Genomic DNA, 22,078 nt, shown 5'->3' with positions numbered 1-22,078 from the left:
TTCTCACTGTGGTGGTTCCTGTTGCTGTGGAGAACGGACTCTAGGCACGCTGGCCTCCTTCGTTGTGGTTCACAGGCTCCAGGGTGCAGGCTCAGAAGTTAGCCTAGTCGTCCCAAAGCATGCTGGATCTTCTCAGACCAAGGATTGAACCTTTGTCCCTTACCCACTGACAGGCAGATTCTTAATCACTGGACCACGGGGGAAGCAGTGTTAAATGTTCTTTCTGGTCTGTTGAGATGATCATGGATTTTGTCTTTTATTCGATTGATATGATAAATTACATTAATTGATTTTCAGATGTTAAACCAAAGTTGCTTTCCTAGGATAAATTCCACTTTGTTATGGTGTATAGTCTTTTTTACATATTACTAGGAGATCAGTCCTGGATGTTCATTGGAAGGACTGATGCTGAAGCTGAAACTCCAATACTTTGGCCACCTCATGTTAATAGTTGACTCATTGGAAAAGACCCTGATGCTGGGAGGGTTTGGGGGCAGGAGGAGAAGGGGACAACAGAGGATGAGATGGCTGGATGGCATCACTGACTCAATGGACATGGGTTTGGGTAGACTCCAGGAGTTGGTGATGGACAGGGAAGCCTGGCGTGCTGCAGTTCATGGGGTCACAAAGAGTCAGACACAACTGAGTGACTGAACTGAACTGAACTGAGATTCTGTTTGGTAGTGTTTTGTAGAGAATTTTTGCCTATTCACAAGAGTTATTGGTCTGTAGGATTTTTTTCTCCTTGTGATGTTTTGTCTGATTTTGTTATAAGGGTAATACTAACCTCATGGTGCAGGAGTAAAGAATCCTCCTACCAACGCAGGTGATGCAAGAGACTCAGATTTGATCCCTGGGTCAGGAAGATCCCCTGGAGTAGGAAATGGCAACCCACTTCAGTATTCTTGTCTAGGAAGTCCCATGGTCAGAGGAGCCTATTGTCTATAGTCCATGAGGACGACAGAATTAGACACAATTAAGTGACCAAATGCACACACACACACACACAACTTCATAGAATGAGTTGGAATTCCTTGATCTTTTATTTTTTACTTTTGTAAGAGTTTATAAGTAATTGGTAATAATTCATCTTTAAATGTTTGGTGGATTCACCCAAAGTCTAAACTAGGAATTTTCTTTTTAAGGTTTTTTTAAAGTTTTTTAAAGTTTGTTATTCCTAACTGAATCGCTTTACTTGTTATAGTTCTATTTATATTTTTCATTTCTTCCTGAGTCCATTTTGGTACTTTTTGTCCTAAGAAACTGTCCACTTCATGGAATTTCCTGGCAGTCCAGTGGTTAGGACTACATGCTCTCACTGCAAAGGGCCAGGGTTCAGTCTCTGGTCAGGGAACTAAGATCCCACAAGCTGCATGGTGCAGCCAAGAAGAAATTTATTTTTTTAATTAAAAAAATCTTTTACAAAGAAGAATTTGCCCATTTCATCTAAGCTATATAAATTGTTGGAAAATGACTGGTCATAGTATTCCCTTGTAATCCTTTTCATTTCTGTTAGGATTGTAATAATGACCCTCTTTAATTCCTGTTTTAGTAATTTAATTCTTCCCTCTTTTTCTCTTGGTCAATCTAGTAAAGATTTGCCAGTCTTATTGATCTTTTCAAAGAATCATCTTTTAGTTGTTTTTATTTTATCTATTGTTTTCCATTCTCTATTCTATTAATTTCTACTCTAATCTTTCTTTTCTCTACTTGCTCTGGCTTTGGTTTGCTCTTTTTTTTTTTTTTCCATTGTTAAGGTGGAATTTTAGATTTATCTGAGATCTTTCTCCTTTTTTAACCTAGGCATTTACAACTATAAAAAGTCCAGTTAGCACTGCTTTAGCTGCATCCAGTAAGTTTTGGTATGCTGTGCCTTTGTTTTTATTCATTCAAAGTAATTTCCCTTCTGGCTTATTCTTTGACTCATTTGTTATTTGGAAGTTTGTTTCTTAATTTTCATATATTTGTGAATTTCTTAACTTTCTGTTATTGATGGCTAATTTCATTCCTGTGCGTCAGAGAACACACAGTTGTATAATTTAAATTTATTTCAGTTTATTGAGGCTTATGTTCCATGTGCATGAGAGGAATGTATATTCTGCTGTTTGGGGATGGAGATGCTATAGATGTCTGTTGAGCCCTGGATTTACAGTGTTGTTCAAGTCTTGTTTCCCAGTTGCACTCTTGTCTCCTTGTTCTCTCCATTATTGAAAGCGGGGTGTTGAAGCTCCCAACTACTGCTGCTGCTGCTAAGTCGCTTCAGTCGTGTCCGACTCTGTGCGACCCCATAGACGGCAGCCCACCAGGCTCCCCCGTCCCTGGGATTCTCCCGGCAAGAACACCAGAGTGGGTTGCCATTTCCTTCTCCAATGCATGAAGGTGAAAAGTGAAAGTGAAGTCGCTCAGTCGTGTCCGACCCTCAGCGACCCCATGGACTGCAGCCCACCAGGCTCCTCCGTCCATGGGATTTTCCAGGCAAGAGTATTGGAGTGGGGTGCCATTGCCTTCTCCACCCAACTACTACTATTACACTATACATTTCTTCTTTCAGTTCTGCCAGTGTTGCTTCGTATTTTGGGGGCTGTGTTGTTAATTGCACATCTGCATACCTGGTATATCTTTCTGACGGACTGACCCTGTTATCATTATGAATTGTCCCTCTTTAGCGCTAGTTTTTTGTGTTAAAGTCTATTTTGTCTGATACTAGTAGAACCACTCCAGCTTTCTTATGGTTGCTGCTTGCAAAATACAACTTTTTCTTTCCTTTTCTCCTTTTACATTCCACCTATTTGTATCTTTGAATCCAAAGTATACTTCCTGTAGGCAGTTGGATCTTGATGTTTATTCCATTTGATCATTTCTGTCTTTTGATTGGAGTATTAAATCCTTTCACATTGAATATTATTTCTGACATGTTAGGATGTACATTTGCCATTTTACTTTTGTATGTCAAGTCTTTTTTGTTGTTACTGTTTCCCTAGTCCTCCTTTAATGTTTCTTTTTACAATAAGTGAATTTTTTGTAGCATAGCATTTTAAATTCTGTTGATGTTTTAAACTTTTGTTTTTTATTTTCTTAGTGTTTTCTCTAGGACTTATCATATACATCTCGTCTTAGCAGAATCTAAGACTTATATTAATTTAATTTCAAGGAGATACTGGATATCCCCTATATCCTGTATATCCTGTATATCTCTATTTTTTCCCACTTCCTTGTAATATTATTATACATATTACAATTTGTATATATATTATATATGCATTGTATTATTGCATTATGTAATTTTATGTCCTTTAAAGAAGCTGAGAACAGTATATGTTTACAGATTTTGTTATACTTGTTTTCTAATTTACCATTTCTGGTTCTCTTCATTCAATATTCTCTAGAATCTCTGTGGATTCAAGTTAAAAATCTTACTTATTTTCTTACTCCATACAGCTTTGTTCTCATCTACCTACTTTGTGTTGTTATTATTTTTATTGTTCTATATGTTATAGGCCCAACAATACAATTATATAGTTTTATACAATTCCTTTTTTTTAAATTTTATTTTATTTTTAAACTTTACAGTATTGTATTAGTTTTGCCAAATATCAAAATGAATCCACCACAGGTATACATGTTCCTTTTTAAAAAATATTTATTTATTTATCTTTGGCTGGACTGGGTCTTTGTTGCTGCACTAGCCTTTCTCTAGTTGCAACAAGCAGGGTAAGCAATGTCTTTGTTTTGTCATCATTTTTAAAGATGGTTTTGCTGGATATAAGATTCTTGGTTGATAGTTTTTCTCTTGCAGTATTTGCATATGTCATCTCACTGTGTTTTGGCCTTATTATTTCGGATGGGAAGTGAGTTGCTTATCTTTGTGGGATCCCCTTGTATGTGGTGAGTCACTTTTCTCTTTGTTGCTTTCAAAATTTTCTTCATGTCTTCAGAATTTTTAGTATGATTGCCTGGGCGAATCTCTTTATGTTTTCCTACTTTCAATTTATTGAGCTTCTTAAATGTGTAGATTAATCTTTTTCAACCATTACTTCTTCAAGTATTTTTTCTGCTCCTCTCACTTTTCTTCCTGGTACTCCCATTATGTGTATGTTGGTGTGCATAATGATGTCCCATATATATATGTATATTTTTGAGGATTTTTCTTCACTCTCTTTTATCTCTGTTCTTGGAATTGCATAATCTCTACTGCTTATCTTCAGGTTTGCTGATTATTTCTTCTGTGAGTTCAGATCTACTCTTGAGAATTTCTAGTAAAATTTTCATTTCAGTTATTGTATTGTTCAATTTCAGGATTTTCATTTTTTTAAATAATTTCTCTTTTCTGATATTCCTTTTTTGATGAGACGTTAGCATACTTACTTTTACTTTTTAGTATGGCTTCCTTTAGTTCTTTGAAGATACTGATAACTGCTTTGAAATCTTGGTTTGTTATATCTGATATCTGTGTTCTTTCACAGACAATTTCTGTTGTATGCTTTTTCCCCCTACTTTTTGTTTATTTGTATGTCTCATAATTTTTTGTTGGAACTGGACTTCTAAAGTAATATATTGTAGCAATTCTGGATACTGATTTTCTCGCCCCTTCCCTGGTGGCTCAGATGGTAAAGAATCTGCCTGCAGTGCAGGAGACCCAGGTTTGATCCCTGGGTCAGGAAGATCCCCTGGAGAAGGGAATGGCTACCCACTCCAGTATTCTTGCCTGGAGAATTCCACAGACAGAGGAGCCTGGCAAGCCACAGTCCATGGGGGTCACAAAGAATCAGACCCGACTGAGCGACTTTCACTCACTCACTCACTTACTCCCCAAGGTTTGTTTGTTGCTGTTTGCTTGCTTATTCCTTTAGTGACTTGGGTGGATTATTTTGGTATTTCCCCCCTCTTTTGAAGCCTCTGATATGCTGCTCAGAGGATGCAGCCCTGGATATATGCACAGTAACTCTAGGATGGCAGTAGTTATAGCAGAACTCTCTGAGCCTCTTTCCCTGAGCTCTCTGTTAAACTGGCTGCCTCTACTGGCATCATACCCAACTTTTAGGCTCCACTAATTGTCAGCTTATTGCTCTGTTCGTTGCTCTAGGGCATACATTACTCTAGGGTCTGATTCAATTAAACTTGGGTGCCTTTGTGAAGGTAGTTTTTAAAGCCAGTCTTTGAGGTTTCTTCTGACCCCATGAGGGCTCTTCTAGGCTTTCCTTTTCCCTCATTCTCTCTGGTAAACTAGCTGGCCTACAGCTTGTTTTAAATTGCTTATCACCCAAATCTCCATTGCTTTCAGAGCACTCTTAAGTTTGAATGTCCCCATGTTCTGTTTCAAATAAAGTTCGTGATTTTTTTTTTTTTTTTTTTTTTGGCTGCAGTGTGATGCTTGCCAGATCTTAGTTCCAACCAGGGATGGAACTCATGCCCCCTGCTGTGGAAGCATGGAGCCCTAACCACTGGACAGCCAGGGAATTCCCTGAAGTCAGTGAGTTAGGGAAGAGCTTCAGAGTTCTCAGTTTTTGTGGATTGGGCATAATCTCTGAGTCTCTGTTGTAGAACTGAGGGCAAGGAAAGTGGTTCATCTCCTAGAATAACATCTGGCTTCGTGTGCAGGGTTCTGGGCAGTGATGGTAGCCTTTCATTATGTCCATGGACATTTAGGTTACCTGCAATTCTCTCCCAACACAGAACATCTGCCCCATAAGCATGCAGGCTGGGACAAAGAGATCGATATTCTTAGCCTGCCATGCCTGAAGTCAAGCCTTTGTCCCATCAGTAAGAGCTGGGTGAAGGAAGGGAGCCTCAATCTCGGCTACACTCACCAGGAATTTAGCCTCTACCACTTGGAGCAGAGAAAGGAGGCACTGGTGAGATGCTGGAAGCATGCTTCTTTCAGTGAGATATCCTATATCTCGACTGGGAGCTGAGAGGAAAAAGAGACCCATTCTCTTGGCCATACCCACCTGGATCAGAGCTTCAAGCATTGCTTTGAGATGGGTAGAGAAGAGGGAAGGAGCAGGTTGCTGCTTAAGTGCTACAGACTCTCACTGTTCTGGCTGAGATTGAGTAGATTTTCTTGAATAAATTCCTTTATTTGCTGTATGCCCTTAGGAAAATGTCAGAGACTTTGACAATTGGTTTGTAAAATAATCTTCACCGATTCTAGTAGGACAATGGGTCAACAGAGTGCCCCATTCCAGAAGTGAAAGCCAGGCATAGGGATTTAAGATAAACTCACTCCAGCTCTCGGCAGTTCAAGAGACATTGGAATTACATTTTAGATCCCTTATGGGATCATTAAAATTAAGCAGGATACTCAGGTGCTAGCCTGATTAAACCATCTCCCTGGTACTGAAAGCTTCATGTAACTTCCAGTCTCTGAGACATGCAGTGGATAGGTGAGAACACCAGATCAGCTACAGTCTGCTGATCCTTTGGAACTGCTTTGAACTGAAGCAAAGGATTCATTCAAATTTGGCCCATTCCCTGAGAGTACTTGGGAGAACAGATAAGACAATGGGCACACAACTTGGAAATCTGGTGAAAAGACATGACCTGCTCTCTGGAGTTCCTGTCTGGCACAGACTCATCTCCACCCCCACAATGTGATAGGCACTCAGATTCCTGCTTTTCTCTAAATCTGGTCTCAAGATGCAGGCATTCTCTCTCCTACCTCCTGAGGGTGTGTCTTTCAGGCTTCCTTTCTCCCCTTGATGGCAGTGTTTACCCCCACAGCTACAACTGGATACCCAGGGTGCGTGCTGCTGCTGCTGCTAAGTCACATCAGTCGTTTCCGACTCAGTGTGACCCCATAGACGGCAGACCACCAGGTTCCCATCCCTGGGATTCTCCAGGCAAGAATACTGGAGTGGGTTGCCATTTCCTCCTCCAGTGCATGAAAGTGAAAAGTGAAAGTGAAGTCGCTCAGTCGTGTCCGACTCTTAGCGACCCGGTAGACTGTAGCCTACCAGGCTCCTCAGTCCATGGGATTTCCCAGGCAAGAGTACTGGAGTGGGTTGCCATTGCCTTCTCCAAGGGTGCGTGCTAAGTCACTTCTGTCATGTCCGACTCTTTGCGACCTTGCGCTGTAGCCTGCCAGGCTCCTCTGTCCATGGAATTCTTCAGGCAAGAATACTGGAGAGGGCTTCCATGCCCTCCTCCAGGGGATCTTCCTGACCCAGGGATCGAACTTGCGTCTCTTAAGTCTCCTGCATTGCTGGCAGATTCTTTACCACTGGGCCACCCGAAAGCCCCGGATATCACAAGTGAAATGGCAGCGCATCCATTATGATGCCGGGCTATGGTTGCGTCATAATTCACGTTTAGTATGTGGACTGACAACGGAAGCTAGTTCATGGTATAAGGCTGAATGAAAAGAGGCAGGAATATGCATACACATAGCGAAATAGATCATGATTTCTGTGGGTAATGGGGTTGTGATTTTTAATATCTTCATTGCCCTTCTGTTTTGTTTTGTTACAATCAGCACTTATTAGTTTTATAATCAGAAACAAAAGCTACTCGTCTTTCCGTGTGGGGTGTTGAGATGCCGAGTCTCCAGGACGCGTGGGCCGTGGGGTGGGGTAACCAACCGGTCGGTGACCCGGCCAGAGAGGCGCGCAGTTCCCGCCCCTCCACCACGCCCCTAGTCCGGGAGTCCCTGCCGGCCTCCGCCCGTAGTGCCAGCTGGCACTTCGTCAGGTGGGCGGCGGCGGCGGCACCCATCAGGCGGCGGTACCTCTCCGGGGACGTACACCTGCAACTGGCAAAGAAGGGCTCAACCACCCGCAAAGAGTCGGCGGTCCGGCGGCGCAGGTGGGCGCGGGCGTGATGTGCGGGCGTCGGGGCGGGGAGGGGAGGGCTCAGGCCGGGCCGGACTGACCTCCCAAGAGGTGCCCAGGGCCCCCGACGACTGTCACTTCCCCATCGCCCTGCCGCCCGGCGCGCCCTGGGCCGGCTTCTAGGCTCACGCCCACCATCCTCCCCACTCCCGGCTCCAGTTCCATGAGTCTAGCCGAGGAGTGGGACCGGAGGGCGATGGGAGGAAGCTACTACCAACTGTTCGCGGCCTCATTGGGCAACCTGGAATGGTTGCGGTTCTGTTTAAATCGGCATCGTGGCGAAATCCTGGCCGATGACAAGGTAAGGCCTTGGAGTGCAGGGGCAGCAACCGAAGTCTTCTCCACCCTACAAAGAGCTCCGCACACAGTGGTTACCTGGCAAGGAGTGACTCTAATTCACCTTTCTACCGTCTGGAGGGCAATTTTGGGGAAGCGAGATAAGGGAGTGGGAAGGGGACCGTGGGATTCCCGGGAGCACAGAGAAGAGGCGAGGGTAATCCCAAGAAATCCTCTCTAGGTTAGGTTGTGGGACACCCGGCCCAGTCCTGCTCAACCACTTCCTGTCTCCTCTGGCCCCTGCAGGGTTTCACTGCCATCCACTTTGCAGCCCAGAGTGGCAAGCTTGCATGCCTGCAGGTCTTGGTGGAGGAGTACAAGTTTCCCGTAAACCTGCCCACCAACAATGGCCAGACACCTCTGCACCTTGTCATCCATGGTGACAACAAGACTGTGGCCCTCGCCTGCATTCACTATCTGATTAAGCAAGGGGCGGCCCTCAACACGTGAGTCCAGCCTGTGTGGGGAGAGGGGCTGGCAGGCTGGGCAGATAAGAACCCCACTTCCAGGCAGGAAGATTCAAGGAGGAGAGGGAGAAGAGCTGTGGGATACCAGGAACTTGTTCCCACATGAAGCAGTCACGTGGTAGTGGCTGAGAGGCTTTGAAAGAGGGCAGACCTACTTCATGTCCCAGTTTTACTACCTGCCAGCAGACAGAAAAACCTCAGGCAAATCACTCAAGGCTAAGTCTCAGTGCTCTGGTTCCCAAACCTGTCTGTACACTGGAATCACCTGGGGAGCTTCAAAAATACCAATGCCTGTGTTTCAATCCAAAGGAGTCTGTCATTTAATTGGCCTGGGATGTGGCCCGGGCTTTGAAAGTGCACAAGAGCCCCAGCTGTTTCTGTTTTGGCAGCAGAGTTTAGGAACTACTGCCTCAGTGTCTTCAACTGAAATTTGGGTAGATGACAATGCCTATCACATGAGACTACTGTAATAATTGAGAAAGTGAATGCATGGCTTAGAGGAGACTGCATTCATTAAAAATATTTATCCAGCATCTAACGTGCTGAGCACTGGGCCAGAATTGAGGAATACGGTGAATGTAACAGCCATGGTCCCTGCCCTCCTAAAGCTGACATACTAATGTAGGCATGGCCAGTCAACTAGCAAACAAATGAACAAAATGACAGAGTGTGGTAAGCAGTTATGAAGAGTGATGGAGCTGTGAGTAAAGGGGACAAGAAGACCTATTTGGGAATGGGCAGTTACCTCTAAGGAGAGGACTGAGAGGAGCTGGCCAGGTGAAGAGCCAGGGAAAATTATTCCAGGCAGAGGTGCAAAGGCCATGTTGGGAGAGAATGGAGCAAGGTCAGAAGACGAAGTTGGGGAGGAAGAGGGCCCTGGTCACACAGGCCTTGTGGGCCAAGGCCAGGCGTGGGGAAGGGGGAGGAGGCCGGGGTGGTTCAAGAGGAGATGAGGTTCATGGTCTCTGCACTCCAGCCAACCCAGCTCTCCTTTTGGTAGGTCCTCATGGTTACATACTCCATAATCAGACTTTAGCTGTTCACTCAATCCAAACCCTCCTTCAACAGTTGAAACTGAGGTACAGAGAGAAAGGACGTGCCAGGGTTACCCAGTGGACTAGTGGCACAGCAGACCTAGGAGCTGGTTTGCCCATCTGATGCCCTTCATCCTTCCTTTCTCCCCTCTTCTCCCTGGCGGGCCCTCCAGTCAGACGTGCAATGGCTCCACACCTCTGCATCTGGCAGCCCGCGAAGGCCTGCTGAGCTGTGTCAAAGTCCTGGTGCAGAAAGGTGCCAACGTCCACGCACAAGATGCCACAGGCTGCAAGCCCATTGACTACTGCAAAATATGGAACCACCGAGTCTGTGCCCGGTGAGGGTGTGAGAACTACCCCCATCTGCCACCCTTCCCCAGGGCCCTCACCCAAGGATGAGTCTGCGGAGGAGAACCCTCTCCAGGATGTTATTCCTGGGGCTCTCCACAGGGCCTCACCCCTGGAGTTTAGCATTACGTCAAGGTCCTAGCCCTTCAGCCGAAAGGTGGTGATCACTTTCCTTTCTCACCACCAGGGAAGTAGTTAGCCAGACGGGGGATGGTCCATCTTGCTCACCTCATCTCTGGTGGCTCCCCCTACCCTCACCCAGGGCCTCAGCAGCAGCCAGTCTTCCCAGCCCAGGGTGAAGCTGAAGGAATGACACACCCCTGCCTTGGCACCAGGTTCTTGAAAGATGCCATGTGGAAACGGGACAAGGAGGACTTTGCCCATGAGATGAGGAAACTGAAGAGGCTCAAGGACCAGCTGGCCCTCATGGAGGAGGACTACCTGACTGAGTATCAAGTAAGGGGTAGGGTGGGCAGGGGCACTGGGCATCAGCTGTGACCCAGGTGTGTGAGCATGACTCCCATGTGTGGTTAGTTAGAAGAGTGGCTAGAAGTGGTCCCATCCAGAAAGAGCCTCCCCCCTCCTCTGAGGAGGGAGCTCCAGGAGGGTGCGTGCCAGAGGGATAATGCTGAGGAGTCTATATAGGTTGGTGGCGGTTGGCTATATGAACAATCAGGGAAGAGCTGACCTGGTAGAAGGAACAGACAGCCCTGTGGAGGGGCAAGGGAGCCCATGAGAGTATGGTATACATCAGGAAGTGCAAATTCAGAATAGACGAGGAATCAGATGTGAGCTGGAGGCTGATAAGCTAGAAACTTGGCAGGGGCCCAGATCAATGTCAGACCTTGACTGGGGCAGAAAAGGAGAGTAAAGGATTTTAATGCTAGGTATAGGTACACAGAATGCAAGAACCAGGAAACTCCAAAAGAAGATGCTGGGACTCCTAAGTGGATCCAGGGGTGGGGAGGGCTTTGGGGCTGCCAAAGTCTGGTATTTCAGCTCTGTTCCAGCTTCATTCCTCTCATTTTCCCTGTCATACCCTCTGTTGGTTCACCCAGTTCTCACAGTCACGTGTGTATCCAGAGGAGGCAAAGCCCATCTGTTCCTGTGTCTCTAAAATTTCCCCGAAGCCCCTTGAAGATTTCTCCTTATCTCTTGTTGGCCTCAACTGGATCACCTGTGCATTCTTGTTCCAATCCCTAGAGCTCAAGGAAAGCCATGTGCTGACTGACTGAAGTCTGGGGCAAGGCTGATGGAATTATGATGATTGGCTTAGCCTAATCGGGGGGCCTACCTCTGGAGCTGGGTCAGTCTCCAAACCACCTGACTGCTTAGCAACAGTCTGGGAACTGAGACAGGGAGGGAGGAAGGGGTGGTTCTGTGACAAGCTGAAGGTTCAGCTCTAGTTGAAGGAGGGACAGAGAGCATCGCCATCCAGTCTGGAGCACCAGCCAACTGTCTCTCTCCCTACCCTGACTGCTCAAGGCCTCCACTTCCAAGAAGCCTGCTCAGATGTGCTCCATCCAGTTGCTGGCCTTCCAGACTTTTCTGCTCTTTCCTTCCAGGGTCAAGGATAAGTTTGTACCACTCATTTGCCTTTGCCCCCCATCAAACCAGAAACTTTTAAGACAGGCTGGGAACACCTTTATGGGGGATGCAGGAGTCTCAAGCATTTCCATAGGGCAGGGATTGGGCCTCCCCACTCAAGCTAGAGACCTCACCTAGGGCAGAGGCCGAGTCTCCATCTGATTGGAGGTCTCCCCTGTGGGAAAGGCTCTCTGTCGCATGAGCCAGGGGCCCCTCCAGGCAGTATTTTCCTCATCAGAACAAGGGCTCCCACAAGGCAGGGGTTTCCTCTCATCAGACTCTGGGCTCGCAAAAGGCAGCAAGGTATCTGCTCAATTAGACCTGAGGTTTCCAGGGCTACAGCCACAGGGCCTGCTTTCACAGAAACACAGGGGGAGCAGCTGTCCAGAAGTATCTTGTGCCTTCTGATGTTGCAGAAGGAGCACCAAATTCTGAGAGAAGCTGACTTCAAGAAGTGGCTCCATCACAAGTTGCTACTCCAAGACCAGTCCCTAATACCCAGTGTTCAGCGAGAGCCCCGTGCTCCACCCCGGGCCACTGCCCTCTCCAAGACCTGCAAGGACGGGGTACTGTGGCCTCCCACGAGCTTCCACCCCTCCCCGGAGGCACGCCTGCAACAGATACAGCAGCCCAATCTGCCCTTGGTGATGTCTGTGCCCATCTACAAGCCGCCCACGATCAGGCGGCCCAAGGTGTGGAATCTTAGCAGCAATCCCACCAGGTCCCCCACCGCCCAGATCGGCTACCCACAGGGCGTCCGCCTGGGCGTGCATCCCGACCCCAGGCCAGAGCGTGACTTCCGCTGCTTCGTGGAGGTGAGGTCCGACGGGCACGGTGGCGCGCACCTGCGCACGGTGGCCGGCCGCCAGGTGGCGCCTGTGCCCCGGCTGCCTTTCGAAGTGGTAATCCGCGAGCTGCACCCCTCGGTGCGGCCCTACAGAATGAAGGTGCCCCAGGACTTCTGCTCTGTCGCTATGGAAGATGTGCCCCGGAAGCGGCACTTGGGTGACAGCAGCTTCTGGACCGACACGCTGAGCATGAACCTGCGAGAGACATTCGACGAGGCCTTCCTGGCGGCTGTGCGAGCCCATCAAGGACTCCCCGCTCTGCCTTCCCCTAAACCACCCCTCCCTTAAACTTACTTTGGTAGCCTCTCCACTGGAGACTGCGCAGTGAAGGCTGAGGTGTGGTGATTCTGTGTGGATGGGGAGGAAGGGGGAGTGCCCACAGGCTGCCCACCCTCAAGCTCAAGGCTGGCAGCCTCCTCCCCCACAGACCCCAGATCCCCTTCTCTCCACAAAGGAATCTCCCCCAGGAGATCCAAGTTAGGGCCGTATCCCAAGGCTCAGAGTGGGGATCCCTCTGTTCTGGGCCCTGGCATTGGAAAAGTGACACCTTGGCGTCCCCATCTCCCCCGCCCACCCCAAACAGCGCACCAGGGGTGAAGATTCCAGGAGGAGGGACCACTTTGAAATTCTGCCTCTTGTTCATATTAAGTCCTTCCTGCTGCAGGTTCTAAGCCTCATTCTGCATTTCCAGATCCAGAACAGGAAGGAGGAAGGCTAGAGTGTCACCCTGCCATTGGCTTTCCTGCCACGCTGGTCTTCCTTCATCCCAGTTGCCACTGGGGTCTCTGCAGTTCAGAGAAGCAGAGGCAGTTTCTATATGGAGGATGGAGGGAGGTCCTGTGGCTTCAAGTGGAGACTGAAAGCACCTGTATTTCCTCCAGGAAGCTCCCCTGGATCCCCTGCTAGCCCCTGTACACGTCACTGCAAATCACTCATTAAACAAACATTTATTGAGTACTTTCTATGTGCCAGGTGCCAAGCTAGGCGCTGTTGATACAAAAACTGGACAGTCCCTGCCCTCAAGGAGCTTACAGTCTAGTGGGGAGACAGAGCAGTCAGCAGGCAAGTAAGACCAGAGTCATCTGTGTGGTGTGCTGGAGGGAGACGGGACATTCAGAGTTCCTTGGAGGAAGTGAAGTCTAAGTTGAGAACTGACAGAGAAGGTACCCAGGTGAGTAAAATGAAGGAGAAGCAACGGGGCATTTCTGGATACAGGAGGCTGAAATTCAGAGTGCAAAGTGGCCCGTGAAGAGGCCAGAGAGGCAAGCAGGAACCAAGACTCCACGAGTCTCACGAGCCATGCTAAGGGGTCTGGATTTTATCCTGAGGGCAGCGGAGAGCCATGGAAGGTTGTAAGCCAGAGAGTGACTGGATCAACTATGCATTAGAAAGACAACTCCAGCTGTGGGATAGAGAAGCCAAAGGAGGCTGTCACAACAATCCAGGTGAAAGCTGATGACCGTGGGAGTGGCTCAAATGAAGAGAGGTTAAGAAGGTAAACTTGACAGTTGTTAGATGTCTGGGCAGAAAGAGAAACCAGGTGTCTGGTTGGGCTCCTGAGTGATCTTCGGGCCAAAGCAGGTACCCAAAAAAGGCAGGTATGCAGAAGACAAGATTTGTCTGCGTGCCCCAAGGCAGCAGAACTGTGGTTCAGAGGACCAAAAGGGATGCTGGGGCTGGAGGTCAGCTCTCAATTCCGTGAAGCCGTGAGCAGGGACAGGCTCCTCCAGGGAACCCAAGACAGAACTCTGTGCACAGGGCGAGGGGAGGAGCCTGCACTGGCCTGGAAGGGAGCAGAGAGGGAGAACCAGCCACAAAAGGGCTTGGGAAGCTGGCAGTGATGAAACCTGCCCAACGCTGCAGAGATGCAGAAAGAGACGTGAAAAGGGTCCGCTGGACTTAGCACAAGGCTGCTGGCAACCCCTGGAACACAAGCAGTGGAGTGAATGGAGGGGCAAAGCTGCCACTGGTGAGAAAGAGACAGCAAGAGACAGCAAGGCCGGCTGCTGGCCAGCAGTCAGGACACTGGCCTCCAGCCTCCTTGGCCTTGTCCTGCCTTGTCTGCATAGGACAGAAGAGCCTGGCCATCTCAGCACCACTGAGAGGAGGCCAAAATGGCTGCTCCTCCCCAGGAAAGGGGAAGGCTGATTATTTTTAAGAGAAAGCCAATACTAAAGCCAAGGAAATGAAGGGCTATGGTGGGACTGGAGGCAGGAGGTAGAAACAAGGTTTTCAAGCACAGAGGTCTCCCAGTGGCTGAACGGTACCATAGGCGTGCTGTCCGTCTCTGCACCTGCCTGCTTTGCTCTGAGGTATAGGACGTGCCGGTAATGGCTCCCACGGGACTTCATTCCCACACACACTGCTGAGGACTTGGAAGGCACTAGAGTTGGAGTGCAAGGTCGACAAATGCTGCCCTGTGCCCAGGACCTGGCCTGTCTTCTGAGAAGACACTCACCTCCTAGGAGCCACGACCACTCAGAAGAGAGGGCCGGCCCTGTGTGCTCTTAGAGTAACAGACAGCTTCTCCCACCACCAGTTTCTTACACAACAGGCTGTAGTCCAGGAAGCCAATTTTTATTGTTTCTCCTCAAGCCCAAGACAGAAATCAGCCAGAAACCACTCCTCTTCCCTACGACAAGACTTACAAATAGGATATTATACATGTTCTCCTGAAAAATCTAACCCAGTCTCACACTATCCCCTCTCTGCCTCCAGCCTGGCAGTCACAGAGCCCCAGGGGAAAGAAGAGACGGAAGAAGGGAGAAGGGGATTAAGAAAGGTTGCCTCCACTTCCACTCCCCATCCCCCCACCAGGTTCGGCTCCTCATCTCCGTCCCCTTCCCACTATGGGCCACAAGAACGGTCCCTTCGGAAGGGCGAGACCCAAACATGGAAAAAGAGCCCTGGTGCAGCAAAGCCAGTCCGGGTGGGAGGTCTGCAGGAAGAAAGGAAGATGAACTTTCAGGGTATTAAGGCAACAGTGCCACCTAGAATCTTTATTCAAATGGGAATCAGCACTTGGACAGAATTCACAGTTCAACAGCAAAAACTTGCAAGTGCTAAGTCACAGCCCCTCCCGTGGCCATCTGCCCACTGGCAGTTATCACTGTCTGCTCTTCAGCTTCATGGCCCTGGCCCTACCTGCCCGGGCTGAGCCAGAACTCCTGACCGATCACAGGAGGAAGCAGGAGGGCCACAGGGGCTCGGCTTCTGTGCACCCAGGTGGGTGGTAGCCTCCTGCCTAAGCAGGCCCTGACTCCTCCCTGGCAGCCTCTGAGGTCTCAGCCTCCAGCAGTATCAGATCTGACCTGAGCTGAGCCTCCTGAGGAGGGTGGGGATGAGGGCTTCCAGGGGAGTGGAGGGAAGGAGGGCCAGGGCTGGGGGAAGGTGCCGACCAACTCCCGGCCCCCACCCAGTGCGGAGGCCCAGGGGCCTGATTCTCTGGCTCCTGCGCCAGCATCCCCTCCCCAGGGGGTCAGTATATCTTCTGCCGACTGGGTAGGATGGCCTCTTTGATGAATGAGAAGACAACCAGGATCCCTAAGCGTTTGCCCCGCTTGCCTTTGGTGAAGTAATTGGAGACCACGTCATCTGTGGAGACACAGGCAGGGAGATGAGTGTGTGTACGTGTATGCTTGTGTGTGTGTGAACACAGTGCTGCCCACCCAGAATTCAAGTGTCTCTATCACAGGGGGGCTCTGGCTCCCCCAGCAGCTCAGGCCTTGCTGGTGCCCTCCCACCATGACCCCTCCCACCCTCTTCTCACCTCCTGGCTGCATGGTGGAGGGCAGGACGTTCTCCCCAGCCGAGAGCGACACGAAGAACGCAAACGGGATTATCCACAGACAGAAAGTGAAATAGGCCAGGACCTGGCAACAGAGACACTGAGAAGATGATGCTCCCGGAGGTGCCAAGGCCGGTCCAGGAGCAGTCACTGTGTATCTTAGAAAGCTGGTCACGTGCACACTGACGACCCCACATGGGATCTCTGAAGGGGACCAGGGCCCAGGAAGCAGAGACAGGACAGCCCCAGAGACAGGACAGCCCCAGGAGAAGATTCAGTGGGGAAAGGTGGAGACTGAAGATGACCACGATTCAGGCCAAAATCCCTGAATCCTGGTCACCAGGACAAGCAACTCCTCTGAACCGAAGGATATAGATGGAAGGCAAAACCATGACCGACCCGTATCTCCTGGAGAAGTGACCTTGTTCTTCTCCAGGGTTCAAACTAGAGCAGCAGGGTTCAAGGTTGTGGCCCAGCCCTGCCCTGTGAGGTGTGCATCAGACCAGGTCACCCCACGCCCCTTCCTGACCTTAGGATGTCAGGCTGGGTCCTGAGAGACCCAAAGGACTCACTGGGTGACAGCAGTGGCCTTCTTCCTCAGCCAAAGGGTCATTGCTCCTCATACTCACAGCTTTCTAAAATCATCTATATTATTTTTTCTTAATGTGTTATCCCTGAATAGTCTGTTTCAAATCACAGCCAAATACACAAAGAAATCACACAAATCCCCTTTACCCCTGCTGTCTCTGTTAGTAGTCTGAAGACATACTGAAGACTTCTTACCTCTGAGAAAGGATAATATTCCTCTGCAAAAAACTGAAATGCTAGGTAATGATTCACCACCACTAGCCCTGTTGAGGGAATGAAGAGTCAGTCAGTCTCAGGGATGACATAAAACAGACTTTTAGCCTTCACAAGGCCCCGGAGGTCAGAAGCCAAGTCTTGGTCCTGACTTTACACACAACCCAGAGTGCAACGTGGGCCAAGCACGCTACTCTCCAGCACTCAGGTTCCCGTCTGTTAAAACAAAAGAACGAGCCCCTATCTGCCCACTGCCGAGTGTATGAGTTAAATCAGAAGTAGATAAAAAACTCCTTGAATGTTATAAAAATGAGACTTCAGTGCTACACAGCCCAAAGCACCGTGCCAAATGACTTGGTCTAGAGCGGCCCTAAGTCCTGAAGAGAGCTCTGCATGGGCGGTGGGGGAGGAGGAAGTCACGCCGAGCACTCGCTCCTGCGTCCCCTCCACAGACAGAGGCGCTCACTCCTCAGGAATAAAGGGCACCATCTGCTGGACGTTTTGCAGTGCAGTCTCAGGGCTCCTCAAAGTTCCGGGGACGCGGGTCTCTCCTTATCCTGCCCCAGGGTAAGGCTGGCTGATCTGAACTGGTATGTTCTGCATCCCCACAAACCTCCTTCATGTGCAGCCAAATTCAGACAGAGGGAGATCCTGGGGACCCGCTGCTCAGACACAGGCGTTCCTGTTGTGGTGAAGTGAAAGGCAGACACCCCTCAAACCCAACACCCCTCAAATACGCCTCGCTGGCAGCAGCACGGGCCCTTCCTCTTTTCTCCTCTTGCCACTCCCCTTCTACAGCAGAGACAACAGCTCTGCCAGGCCTAGCCATGCTCTAGGGCAAGGGCCTGCCGAAAGACAGGATGGTGCCCTACACCCACAGACCTTCAGAACAACTCTCCCAGGCATCCAGAGGGCAAGTTGAGGAGTGACAACGGGAAGCCAAGGGAGCATGCCATTGTAGGTGGGGGGTGGGGGGTGGAGAGCACCCTCCCACCTAGGAAGAAGCAAGAGGGGCATAGTGTCCAAGGAAGGACACCTCACACCAACCCCCACAAATCTTTCAGGGGAATCAAACCAAGGCACTCAGTCCTGGCTTGAACACCATGCCCTCCTGTGAATGACAGTTTCTTTCCAGGTTCTCTCACAGAAATAGAAAAGTAGCTCTAAGAAACCCCAATTCCATCTGACATCTTGACAAAAGGCTATGATGACCAGTAACAACTGAAGGGAGAAAAGGCAATCCTGGTAACCAGATTCTGTCTAGAACCTTTTCCAGAAATAACTAGAGCATCTATGTGCCGAATGACTTTCCCAAATATCACTAAACAGATGGAGACGCTAAGGTCAGAAACTGGCGGCAGAGCAAAGGCAGGAAGGCCAGGGCCCTCCAAACACGTTTGTCTACCCCAAGGCAGCTGTCTGCAGGAGACCCGCAGCCCCACGAAGCTCACCTTAATCATGGCCTACGGCCAGACGACTGGATGAGCGCTGCCTGCAGGCCGGGGGAAGGCTTTGGGCTTTTCCTGGCCAAGTGGTTTCTTAAGGGCTGTAACTACTCAGCCAACCCACTTCTTTTTCCTTCTCGAATCTTTCAAACCCCACCTGCCCCAGGAAAGCCATCCCTCTCTGAGCATCCCAGTCCTCCAAATTCTAGTCACTAGAGCCAGTGTGGGCTCTCGGTTCCTCACATGTGAGAGCCCCAACTGCCAACCAGCCTGACCTCCTGGAGGACCTCAGTGGTTTGCCTCCCTCTTCAGTGCCATAGACAGAGCTGGGCACATCCCACCTCAGCTGTCCCTCCCACTCCGTCCCCTCTCACCGCATGACAGGATGAAGTTAGGCGAGGTCAGCATGATGAAGGGGAAGGTCTGGAGGAGGCCAAAGTAGACAAGGTTGGTGAAGAGGCCAACGCCAATCATGTAGGTGGGGAAGCGTTCAAAAACGTAGAGGCCAATCAGCACAGCTGTGGAGAACTGAACAGCGGAGGCGCACAGTGCAGGGCGCTGCTTCCAGGCAGCCTTCCTGGACTCACTAACCCCTAGCCTACTCAGGGCAACATGCTTCAGTCTTTCCTTGTTTCACAGCCACAGTTCTGACCTCCCCAACTAGCCTCTCGGCTCCCAAAGGGCAGCACTTTTTAACCCCAGAGGTTGTCTGACAGCACCCCACAGCTTACACTGTGACCCCAGCACACATACATAGATGTGATCAAAGTTCAGATTTCAATCTAGTCTTTTCCATCCCCCCCTTTTTAATGCTGATAATGACCTACTAAATTGACTGCACAACCCAACAATGAATCACACCTGCAGTTTGAAAACCACCATTCTGAAGGACTTACAGTTGTCAGCGCATAACAAATGGCAGGCAGTTAGCTGAATGAAGGACTAACTCCTGTATCAACACCTATGAGCTGGTCCCTGAACCCAGGGCTGAGAGCTATGGTCTTGTTTCCACAACTGACTCCCTCAGGTCATGCCAGAGAGAAAGTGGCTCTGACAGCAGGTGATTTGAGAGGCAGTGGACTCCTCCTGTTCAAATGTGCCTCCAGCCCCTCCCCAGCCTCTCCTGCAGCTGCAGAAACCACCAGCAGTCTCTCCTGTGGCTTTGACACGGATGGCAAGGATTGTATCATCAGGAAGAGAAGCCTTCCATGAGCCCTGAGCAGGGCAGGGCCTGTGCCACGGACGGTGTCTCCCTCTTAGAACAAGTCACTTGGTTCAACAAGTACTCAAAACTGTCCTTAAGGTTCCTCTCAGTTCTAAATGCTGTGAACAGAGCAAGGGGCTAAGACCACTGAAGACAATCAAAGGCAAAGCCATGGTCCTGTCAACACAGAACAGGCACTTGGCTCTCACCTTAAGGAACCGAGAACAAGGCCTGCAGTGAAGCAATGCCACTGGGGAAGGAAGCTCCGGAAGACCTAGGCCCAGGAGAGCAGACCCAGGGGACCAGGTACAGGGCAGGGAGGTGGGGGATGGTACCCTCAGGAAACAGCAAGGTCAGGGGTCTCATCACCCAGGCCAAACTTTCCCCACTTCCTCCTTTTGAGGGAGGTCAAGAGTGAGGGGGATCCTGGGGAAAGCTGTCACTTACCCAGATCATGTATTTTATGATCCTGCTGGTTGCAACTGTGTATTCTTCTATCAATTCGGCCAGGTAATAAAGTCCGGCGGCTGGAGGGGGGAGGAGAGCAAGGCGAACAGGGAGAACATTAGCCAGGGTCACTCCCACCATCCTGATCAGCCCTCTATCTGCAGCTGGGTCCCACCCAACCTTTCATGAGTCCATGAGGTACGGAACAAACCAAACAACCCGGGTGTTACCCTCCCAAGTCACAAGTAAAACTTTGTCAAGGCAACTAAGGAGAGATTTCATAAAAGTGAATGGAAACCTGTATTTGATGCCTCAGCACAAACCTAACCTCTGGCCCATAAAAGGGAATTTCTTTCACTCATCCAATAAATATGCCAGAGGCTGGGCTGAGAGCTGGGCACACTACGAGACAGACAAAGTCCCCTCCCTGACCCAACTGTGAGGGGGGGCCGGGGGGAGAGGTTGAGCAGTAACGGAGTCAGACGATCCCAGTGTGACAGGTGCCACTTTAGGGGAAGAACAGGGCGCGGCTGGACCATCAAACCTCATAAGGAGGGCTTCTCGGAGGAGCTGAGACCTCAGCTGGGATCAACAGTAGGAAGGAGGGGAAAGCGTGTCAGAGAGTAGGAAGCACGAAGGGCCAGAGGCGAAAGGCCGGCGGTAGGGGTCGGGAAAAGTTCTGCGCGGCCGGCTCTGCGAGGACGGGCGCGACATTGGTTGCCGGTGCGCGGGCAAGGGGCATCTGAGGCAGCCTCTCCCGGGCACCGCTGGGGTGGACTTTGTGACTCCTGGAAGGACCCGCGGTCAGCTAGGCTGCTGGGGCCAGGAGGAGAAGCAGGACCAGGCGGGACAGGAGGGGGGCTGCGAAGGCGGGAGGGCCGGGCGGGGGTCTCGCCGGTCGCCCCGGCGCCCTCGTGATGCGACCCCCGGCGGGCACAGATGCCGGAGCGGGAGCCCGCGCGGGGCCGGGTCGCGCACTCTCACCGACGGCCAGCGTGATGAAGGCCACCTGGATGAAGAGCGACAGCCAGCTCAGCACGTACATGAACCACATGGCGCCGCCACCCGCCCGCCCCCGACCAACGGGACGGGCCTGCGCGCTCCGGTTCGGGCGACAAGGAGCCACCGCCACCTTCGCCGCGTCCCCGCCCCGCGGACGGTCGTGCGCCGCCACCGAGAGCAGCCCGGCCCGAGAGCCGCCCTCGGCCGGGTCAAGACTAGCGCCGCCTACCGGCGCGGAGGGCCAACAGCTGCTGCCCCAGCGGCGTGTGCCGGCGGATCGTCGGGCTCCCCCGGCTGCACCCAGAAGACGATACGCAATGCAACCCGGGGAGGCGGGACAGCCGGTCCTGAGGGGCCGGAACGCGGCGCTAGTACCGGAGCTTGAAAGGTCACCTCCGGCCCCTCCCTGTGCACTCTTGGTTCAGTCTGGAGCGTGATCCCTCGCCTCCCAACCCCTCCCCAGCAGCCTCGGACCAGAAGGCTCCAGGCAGGTTGCCCAGGGCTTTCTTTTGCTCCTGGAGGTAAAAGAAACAAAATTCTCGAGTGCCAGGCAATGTGCTAAAGGCTAGGCTGTAGGTTCAGGATGGAAATTAATCCGATCCCAGGAAAGTTACTTGCCTCAGGTTGTACCTCTACAAGTGGCACAGGTAGAAACTGGGGCATCTTTGATGAGCCATCCTGAAGCCTAACTCTCCCTCTCTGTTGACTTCGTCCATTAGGTGCTGAATTTACTCCACCTCTGGAAGGGCCAACTGAGCGGCCGCAAAGAGCAGGACAGCCCATCAAGAAGTCCCCCGTCTGGTGGCGGAGACAGGCATGCAAAGATAAGGAATGTATAAGGGGCCTCTGGTATGTTTATCTCAGAACATTTTTCATGCATAAAAATAAATACATATTCCTCAAAAAATTGAACACAATTACCATGTTATCAAGAAATTTCACTCCA

At 50.5% G+C, this 22,078-nt stretch overlaps 2 protein-coding genes across 2 annotated transcripts; one reads left to right on the top strand and one right to left on the bottom strand.

Moving 5' to 3' along the window:
* Nucleotides 1–7,012: 7,012 nt before the first annotated feature.
* Nucleotides 7,013–14,183, top strand: ANKRD53 (ankyrin repeat domain 53). The gene is made up of 6 exons (XM_061431977.1): nucleotides 7,013–7,800; nucleotides 7,986–8,127; nucleotides 8,409–8,608; nucleotides 9,837–10,001; nucleotides 10,347–10,467; nucleotides 12,015–14,183. The coding sequence occupies exons 1-6, from the start codon at nucleotides 7,532–7,534 to the stop codon at nucleotides 12,732–12,734; spliced, it is 1,617 nt and encodes a 538-aa protein (XP_061287961.1). The 5' UTR covers nucleotides 7,013–7,531; the 3' UTR covers nucleotides 12,735–14,183.
* TEX261 (testis expressed 261) lies at nucleotides 13,379–21,297 on the bottom strand. Its single transcript, XM_061431982.1, has 6 exons — nucleotides 21,115–21,297; nucleotides 20,131–20,210; nucleotides 18,854–19,007; nucleotides 17,017–17,084; nucleotides 16,216–16,318; nucleotides 13,379–16,040 (listed from the first exon to the last, which is right to left on the bottom strand). The coding sequence occupies exons 1-6, from the start codon at nucleotides 21,182–21,184 to the stop codon at nucleotides 15,925–15,927; spliced, it is 591 nt and encodes a 196-aa protein (XP_061287966.1). The 5' UTR covers nucleotides 21,185–21,297; the 3' UTR covers nucleotides 13,379–15,924.
* Nucleotides 21,298–22,078: the final 781 nt, after the last annotated feature.

The sequence above is a fragment of the Bos javanicus genome, chromosome 11 (assembly GCF_032452875.1).
Source record: "Bos javanicus breed banteng chromosome 11, ARS-OSU_banteng_1.0, whole genome shotgun sequence".
Classification (NCBI taxonomy): domain Eukaryota; kingdom Metazoa; phylum Chordata; class Mammalia; order Artiodactyla; family Bovidae; genus Bos; species Bos javanicus.
Note: the sequence above shows the minus strand (reverse complement) of the source record. Positions and strands in the feature narration are given on the sequence as shown.